Source organism: Megascapheus bottae, chromosome 13 (assembly GCF_031878675.1).
Source record: "Megascapheus bottae isolate mThoBot1 chromosome 13, mThoBot2.hap1, whole genome shotgun sequence".
NCBI lineage: Eukaryota > Metazoa > Chordata > Mammalia > Rodentia > Geomyidae > Megascapheus > Megascapheus bottae.
Window position 1 is genome coordinate 33,960,625 of NC_143521.1, and position 9,689 is coordinate 33,970,313.

Genomic DNA, 9,689 nt, shown 5'->3' on the forward strand with positions numbered 1-9,689 from the left:
ATTATAGGGGATTCCTAGGATCTGACAGGTTTGAGAAAAATTCAGTTTTAAAATTCCATTTTTACTTTCTTGTGAAAAAAGAGGTCCAAATAGATTTTAATAATCCCGCTAAATTATATTGCAGTACATTTTAAATATTTCAGGACATCAAGATGTATTTTCTTAGAACTTAAATAACCATTGTGTTGAAGAAAATAATATAAAAGTGTCTCATCTGTATAAAACTGAAGTTTGAGAAACACTGTTATAGATGAGGGAAAACAAAAGTCTGGTTTAATCAGAAAATGGTTGGAATAGGAAATTTTGAGTGGTAGAAGTAGCATTATCTACCAACCCCCTTCCCTAGACCAATGGGTCTAGCCTATGAGCACATTATTTAAATATCAAACTTTATTGTGGAGTAATTCTGGACATAAAATTTTTATACAGCAGTACGGCAGAAATGCAAAATAAGGACAAACAGAAGCACTAGAATCTGAGAAACTACATTGTTTAGTTCTAATGTTATTTTCCTGTCTTTTTGTTACTGTTTTGTTTTCGTTTTTAGGTCCTGGGCTTGGAGTCTGGGCCTGTGTGCTGTCCCTGAGCTTTTGTGCTCAAGGCTGGCACCACTCTACCACTTCAGTCAATGCTCTGCTGCCAGATTTTTTGCAGTTAATTGTAGATAAAAGTCTCACAGGCTTTTCTGCCTGGGATGGCTTTAAACTGCAATTCTCAGATTGCAGTCTCCTGAGCAGCTAGGATTATGGGCATTCATCATCACCACTGAGCTACTGAGCTGTTTGCTCGTATTTTCATATTATCATAAACCTAAAATTTCAGTGTTAATAATTCTCACCAACATTAGCACTATTTTTCTTCCAGTAAAGAAGCCAAGACCTGTATGATTGAATCTAGCAAGATTTATAAATCCTCAGTTTTCTAGAACTTCTTTTCTCTTTGGGCTCAGCTGCTGGGCATTTGCTGCTTCAATTCTGATTACCTTGCTTTACTGAGATCATCAGATTGCCCCATCACCATGGTATTTCAGACCTCTGCATTTTTGCTGCTTCATCTATAATTTCTTCCTAGATTTTAGTTTTTCTTTTATTTCTAAATCATATTTTTAGTGTCAAGTATAGGTACCAATCCCAAACAATTTCTAAAATCCAGACAGAAAATTGCTCTCTTACCTGGATTGAAAGTACTTTGTGCTTATCTCTAGTCAGTCTCCTTTCCTGCACTATGTCAGCTTCTTTATTAGGTGGATCATAAGTTGGGAGCAGGTATATGGAAGTAGCATCTCTAGTAACCACGTTGTTTTTTTTCTTTTTGTATGTCTGCCTTGTTCTTTGTTTTTCAGTGCGCAGAGTTTAATGACTTTAAGAAGAAACAGTACAATTGAAAAACATCCATTGGGCTTAAAAACAGAGGACTTGTGATTATATCTTGTCTTATCATTTTCCTTTTTTTTATTCTTTCATGTGTGTAAAATAAGGATAATCACTAGATGTGTAAATCCTGTCACAATTTATCCCATAGGAATAGGCTAAATGAATGTTACCTTTTTCTTATATAATTACTTTGTTTGTATGGCCTTTATTGTTGTGAAATTATTAGTAAAGTCTCATTACGTTTATGGTACAGTATTGTTACTTCCATCTTAACTGAACTTGTACATTATTAAGTTACTGTAATCTGAACTGAACTTCTACATAAAGTATATAAAGCTATATAAAGTAGCTAACACCATCAGTTATCTCTTTGTATTCTCATAGAATAATTCATTTCCTTAAATTCTTTATATTTATTCAGAACATTTTATTTTATTGCCACAATCATGAGAGAATCTTTACTTTGTTCTTACTACCTAGAGAAATCTGTTTTCTGCCATCTTTTTAATGTCTGTATGCATCAGAAAACATCTACCTTACAAGTATTTCTTTTACTTGAATTATATTATTGGGTTTTCCCCATTTTGTGCTTTCATGTGGTTTTAGTTCTTTAGGTAACAGTCTTACGATTCACTGATAACATAGAATTTATTGTAGAAATATGTCATATGCAGTTTAACGATATAAAGAATTCCTCTAATTAGTGAGTTCTTAGGTTTTACATTTGTTACATAAATGAAGATATGAAGTAGAACCAAAGACAAGTAAAAGAGGTTGCTTGTGTCATCAAGAAAGAAAAAATAAATAAAATGAATGGGAAGACTACAGAATTTCATTATCAGATTAAATGTTAACTATGTACAATAGGATTTTTTAAAGGAAAATTCGTAACCACAGACACTATTATAAGAAAGTCTAATGGAAAAAAAAGAAAGTAAGTTTAGTGTAGATGGAAAACAAAGGCTTCACAGATATGTGAGTAGTAAAACAAGGAACTAAGATACTAAAGGGTATAATTACTGTCACTGGAAATAAATTATAGTGTCTAAGTAATGGATCAATTCGTTATAAGGCAGCAGCCCACTAGAGATGCTAGTTATCATAAGTTATGCTCTGATTGTGTGCTTTCCAAAGTCAGAAGCAGATGATACCTAGGTGCTCTTGTATTGAATTAGGCCTGCACCTGTCATACACTGACACATTTCACCTGCAGTGAAATTTGGATGCTTTTTGGTGTAGAGGTTTGTTATTACTATGAAACAATTTTGAATAGTTGAACTTTAGAACACAATTTGTTTTGCCACTTATGATAGGAAATAAAGAATTGCAGGGCCATGTCTTCTATGTTGTGAATAATGTGTTTGGGGTTGGCTGTTCTCAGTGAACAGCCTTTTTATATCCAGGTTGCCTACATTGGGCCACAGTTAAGAAATTTCATTGCTAAATAATAAATACTGTTTGATAGCTTAAACAGAGGGAGAGAAATGAACAATTCTCCAGTGTGTTTTTGTTGCTAGATTTTACTTTTCATTACTAAGAAACAAAATCATTAGAGCTACTATAAAATGTACATAGGATCTCAGTGATTTTCCCTCCTTTTCTGTCTATCCTAGGGCTTGAACTCTGGGCTTGGGTGCTATTTTTGAACTTTTGTTCTCAAGGGTGGTACTCTACCACTTGAGCCACAGCTCTACTTTTGGCTTTTTTGGTGGTTAATTGGAGAAAAGATTCTTATTGACTTTTCTTCCTGAGCTGGTTTCAAATCGTGACACCTAGGATTATAGGTGTCAGCCACCAACACCCTGCTGATTTTGTTATTTTTCACCTTTTCTTGGTATTTATTTTAGCTTCTTATGATGCAACTGATGTCCAGGTTCAAAAGGTTCTTTTCCAACTTTTGTGTCAGTTTATCTCTTAAGAACATTTCTATCCCTCTCTTTGGAAAACTTGTACTTTATAAGAAGAGGAATAACAATTTTTTTCATTTTTTAAGATTGTATTAACACTGATTTTTACATCATATTTCAAATGTCATGTTTAACAAACAAGTATTCAAGAAAGGAATCTCTATATGCAGTCACTAGCACATAGATTTTAGAACATAATTAAAATTAAGCTGAGTGTTTATATGTCATAGATACATATTAATCTATATTATAAAACATATCTAGAGAGTATATATCTCATCATTGGTTTTTTCCTATTTTTTATTGTAATTAATAGAAGGGTTACATTATATTCACCAGATAGAAAGTACATTATTTCACAAATATTGATACCCTTTTTCGTGTCATGGTCCCCATTTCCCTTCCCTCTTCCCTCCCCACCCCCCACTCATCTTGATTTCCCCCCTTCCCTATCCTACTCCAAATACCCAATTAAGCATATATAAAATATAACAGATAACAAGGTGAAATATTGTAACAATATGAGATAACCAAGGGATAGTAAAAGAGATGAGAGATAATATAGTAGATTAAGGACAATATTAAGGTCATTATATGGCTTTTGTTTCTATATCATGGAGGTCCTTTCATTTAGCCTCATCCTATATGGCCTTATGTATCTAGGTTTTGATCTATTGTAAGGTTTCTACTGATTATGACAACTGAGGGAAACCATTGAGCCTATGTTCCTTGGGGTCTGGCTTACTTCACATATGATTTTTTTCTAAGTCTTTCCATTTCCTTACAAATGGGGTGATGTCATTCTTTCTGACAGCAGCATAGAATTCCATTGTGTATAAATACCACATCTTGTGGATCCACTCATCAACTGAGGGGCATCTGGGTTGGTTCCATATCTTTGCTATGGTAAACAGTGCTGCAATGAACATCATTGTGCTAGTGGATTTAGTATAACAGACAATTTTTTGAGTGACAATGCAAGCTAAAATCTAGGACAAAACATTTTATGGAAGTCATAGTTGATAATAGAATGGTGTTCAGAATGAACAGAGTAATTTTAAACAAAACAATAAGAAAATCAACTACCTGCTGTAAAATGGATAAATGACGTGAAGATATAAGTAGTAAATGAACATTTTAAAAAATGCTCAACCCTACATATATCAATTGGAGAATTGGAAATGGAATAACCTATATATGTATTAGAATGATTGAAGTCCAAACACTAACACTTATGCTGAATGATCTTAAAACTGGCCGGATCTGTTTCCTCATTTGTTAATGGTGTGAATAAAAAATAGTACAGCTGGTCTGATTATTAGGGAGTTTCTTACAAGCTAAATATTGTATATTGTGACTATTAGCTAGCAGTCATACTCCTTAATATTACTCCAGTTAGTTAAAAACTTACACTCTTATGAAAATATGCATACAAATATCTAGAGTATCTCATTCATAATTGTCCATCCTTGAAAATGAACAAGATTTTTGATTCTTCAATTAGAGAATGGATAAATGAATATATCTAGGCAATGGAATATTATTCAATGCTAAAACGAAATGGCTAGGAAGACCTAAAAAGATATGAAAAACACTTAAAGTATATATTACTAAATAAAACAAACCAGTCTGGAAAGGCTACACATAATTTAGAATCCAACTCTGGATTAAAGGGAGATATCAGAGTAAATAAAAAGGTAAATTGAGAGGCCAGGAGTTTCGCCTAGTGGTAGAGTGCTTGTCTAGCATGAATGAAGACCTGGGTTCCATTCCTTGGTACAACATACATAGAAAAAAAGCCAAGGCTCAAGTGGTAGAGCTCTAGCCTTGAGAAAGTCCAAGGACAGTGTTCAGCCCCTGAGGTCAAGCCCAGGACTGGCAAAAAAATTAAAAAAGGTAAATTGAACAACAAAGGATGAATAGGCAGAATCCAGAGAATTCTTTTTCTTTTAAATTGTATTTTAGTGTCAGGGTAACAATGTATAGCAGGGTTACAATTACATTCGCCAGGTAGTGGGTATATTACTTCTCGAACATTGACACCTCTTTACTCCAATCCCACAGGAAGCTCTGTGCCCCTTGCTGTTCCTCAATACACAGAAAATTATTTTTAGGTTACTAAAACTTTCTGTATGATACTGTAATAGAGAGTACATGCCATTGCACATTTGTCAAAACCAACCTAGTTAGTATACAGTGTTAAGAGTGAACTCTAATGTAAACTACTAATTTGAGTGATATTAATGTTGATGTAGGTCCATCAATTGCACTGAATGCACCATCCTGATATGCTGCCATTAGAAAGAATGACATCACCCCATTCGTAAGGAAATGAAAAGACTTGGAAAAAAATCATATTAAGTAAGCCAGACCCAAAGGAATATATGCTCCATGGTTACTCTCATTTTTAATAATTAGTATACACCTAGGATTTCCCTACTAAAGGATTACAGTAGCTGAAAAGCTACGTACATATGGCCACATAGAATGATGCTGAACGAAATGAACTGGCGGATATAGAAACAAGAGGTTTATCTTTGTGGTTGTCGTTTTTAATGAACACTGAAGATATTTCTTTTTTCTTTTTTTCCCGCCTTTATGGTTTCTCTCCTGTTGTTATTGGTTCCAATGTAACAGCAATATTCACAAAAACAGTATGCTGGAAATACAATGAACTTTACAACTTGGGAGGGCACAGAGATGAGGGAGGGAAAGTGGGAGGAAGGCATGGGAAGGGGTAACAATATTCAACAAGTAATGTACTCACTACCTTATGAATATAACTGTAACTGCTCTATACATCACTGTGAAAATAAAATAATTTTTTCTTTTTTTTGCCAGTCCTGGGGCTTGAACTCAGGGACTGGGCATTGTCCTTGGGCTTTCTCAAGGCTAGCACTCTAACCTTGAGCCACAGCACCACTTCCAGCCATTTCTATGTATGTTGTCTTAAGAAACATACCACTCTACCAAGCACTCTACCACTAGGCCACACTCTGGGCCTTAACATATTATTTTAATTTTATTTTATTGTTGGGGTGATGTACAGAGGGGTTATCATCAGGTAGTGGGTACATTACTTCTTGAACATTGTCACTCCTTCCCATGTTTTTCTCCTACTTTCCCTTTCCCCACCCCCTCCTACTGATTTTGTTCTTCTCTTGCCATCCCTTTTTCAAATAAACAAACATATATTTAATATACCAGGTACCACATTTCAATACAGTAACAGCATGAGATAAACCACAAGGGGAAAAGAGGAGAAAAGAAATAGCTTCACGGGCCGGGAGATTGGCCTAGTGGCTAAAGTGCTTGCCTAGCATGCACGAAGACCCGGGTTCGATTCCTCGGTACCACATACATAGAAAAAAGCCGGAAGTGGTGCTGAGGCTCAAGTAATAGAGCTCTAGCCTTGAGAAAGTCCAAGGACAGTGCTCAGGCCCTGAGCTCAAACCCAGGACTGGCCAAAAAAAAAAAAAAAAAGAAATAGCTTCACGTAGTACATGAAAAACAACAATCACAAAGATAAGCCTCTTGTTTCAATATCGTAGAGTTCCTTTCACTTAGCTTCATTCTATATGGCTTTTGAGATATGATCCTCTGCTAGGAAAGTCCTAGATATATACTAATTGTTACAAGTGAGAAAAAAATATGGAGACTATGATTCTTTGGGTCTGGCTTTACTTAATATGATTTTTTCCAAGTCTTTCCATTTCCTTACAAATAGGGCAATGTCATTCTTTCTCATGGCAGCATAGAATTCCATTGTGTATAAGTACCACATCTTCTTGATCCATTCATCTACTGAGGTTTTGTTCCTTATCTTATCTGTGATGAATAATGCTGGAATGAACATGCATGGTTATAATGGTAGGTTTAGTATAGCCTTGTTTTGGGATATTTGGGTAAATGCTCAGGAATGAGATTGTTGAGTCATAGGTTTGCTCTATGTTTAGTCTTTTGAGGGACTGCTGTATTGCACTGGTGGTAGAGCAGAGTGGTAGATCTAAAAGCTAAAACTAATAGCTACACCCCCCACCCTAAAATAAAATTTTTTAAAAAAAGAAAAAAAACTTGGCTGGGAAAAAGAAAGAAATGGTGATTTGTAGCCATGTTTTTTTTTCGTTTTTTAAAATTTCATTTTAGGGCTATGAGTATAGCTTAGTGGTAGAGTGCTCTACCATTCAAAACCTAGATTCATAAGGTCATATAGGATGAGACTAAATGAAAGGATCGCTAGCTTTATCTTGAGTGATTGTTGTTCTTAATATACAATGTTATTTCTCTTCTCCTTTGTTGCCTTTTGGTTAATCTCATATTGTGTATTTGAAATAGGAAAGGGGGGTAAAACAAGATGATTGGGAGGGGCTGGGTGGAGGGCAATGGGGACAAAAACATAACAAGGGATATCAGTGTGTAAGAAGCAATGCACCTACTATCTGGTGAATGTGTAACTTTACCACTTTATACATTACCTTGGAAATAAAAAATAAAATGAAAAAATCAAAAGTAAGTAGAATGTTTCCTGTGTGAAGGAGAAAGGTATGTTTTGCAAGTAGAGATGAGAAATAAGGAAAGGGGGTTCAAAAGAAAAGAGAAAACAGGAGGAAAGAGAAGAGGTGTGACTTACTCCATGGTTGCCCTGTAATTCTTACAGAAATGTGAATTTTTAAGGAGATATGAAGGAAGTACCTCATTAGACTAGTGAGAAATTTGGGAAAAGCTAGCCATTTTTGAAGTCTACCTACAGAGTAAACCATTGTGTACGTCTGATGAATGGAAACGCTAATACTGTAGATTTACTTATTTGTTTGGCATTAACATAATAAATTCCTGGGTGTTGGACATGATTGTCCACTCGATACTGAGAAAATTGAGGCAAAGTGGTAAATAAACATTCATGTTCATGTAACTAATGAGTGGCAATGTGAAATTTATGTCCCGACCTCATGATAATAACAAGATTCATATGTCTTGTTAATAATCTGAGAGAGGGAAGGGGGGAAACAAGATGAGGAGTGGGGGTGGGGGGAGGGAAATGGGGACCAAGACATGAGAAAGGGTATCAATGTCTATGAACCAATGCACCTTCTATCTGGTGAATATAATATATCCCTTCTATTAATGACAATAAAAATATATGAAAAAATATACAATATGAAAAAGATAAGCAAACAAAAATTATGAGAAAAAATTAAGAACATCAAAAATGAGTATTGTTTTCCTATTGATGTAGTGCTTACAATTGATACAAAATATGTGACTTCCTACTATGTGTCTTGATTTTTTGTATGGGGAGGAGAGAGAGAGAGAGAGCGAGAGAGAGAGAGAGATATTGAGAGAGAGGGAAGAACGTGGGAGAGGAGAGAGAAAGGACATGAGAGTACTCTATATTCATTATTTGATCTTTCTTTAACATATTGACTATAATATTATAATTTCCATTATAAATCATCTATGCTCCCAATTTAAGTATACATTAATGTAGTTAATTTAAATATGCTAAAAATTTGGACCTATTGACAGATAATAGATTACAAAGAAAATAATGTTTGTTGCATATACATATATATATGTGCATATATGTTGACCAAAGTAACTCTAAATAAGATTTAGTCATCATTTTAGAAAAGATTTTAGGTAAAGCAGTTATCATTTGTTATTTCTAAAAGAATAAATGTTATAATAACCTGAATAAAAACAAACATAATCTGAGAGGTGGGAAAACAGTCAAAGAAGAAACTAAATCTAATTTCCCTTGTTTGTTTCTTTGATTTTTCCAGATTGCTCTTCAACAAGACAGACCAGCAGCTGAAATCAAATACGGTCAACTCAGAACAATGTTTCACTTGGCCAGAAATATACTAAATAATCTCAAGATTCGAGGCTTTCAGCAAATTGTGGCAAGATCAAGCCATGTAAAGCACTCATCAGATTTTCATGACAATTACGGCAATGCACTGCTAGCTGGTGGAGCCTCTTTCTGTGTTGTTGCATGGTTAATTTATATTACACAGATGGGAGTAAAATGGAACGTGACTCCCATCGGCAGAGTTACCCCCAAAGAGTGGAAACAAATTTAATTGTTAGTTACTCTAACATAGAATTGACTTAAAACCAACTTGGTATGTAAGCATTTTCTTGTTAATTAAAATATAGAAGAATTGAAGAAATAAAGTTCATTTCAATTTTGAAAATTTGTTGCAAATAGTTATTTTAGTGCATGGAAGCAATAAAGACAGTAGTAGTATATTTCAGTTACATCAATTATGAATATCATGTTTGAAAATGGAATTAATAATACATGTTCTGGTTTAATGACATATGCTTCCATGGACATACACATATACTTTATGAACTTGTTTAACAGAATCTCTTTTTAAAATAATAATTATTTGCATTTCTTTTA

The 9,689-nt window shown here is 34.4% G+C and overlaps 1 protein-coding gene across 1 annotated transcript in view; it reads left to right on the forward strand.

Moving 5' to 3' along the window:
- The window catches only part of Cox7b2 (cytochrome c oxidase subunit 7B2), a 105,314-nt gene extending 95,837 nt beyond the window's left edge, over positions 1-9,477 (forward strand). Inside the window, exon 5 of the mRNA XM_090344078.1 lies at positions 9,064-9,477. Within this exon, the coding sequence (XP_090200204.1) occupies positions 9,064-9,363 (300 nt within the window). The 3' untranslated portion in view covers positions 9,364-9,477. The remainder of the gene's footprint in view (positions 1-9,063) is intronic.
- Positions 9,478-9,689: the final 212 nt, after the last annotated feature.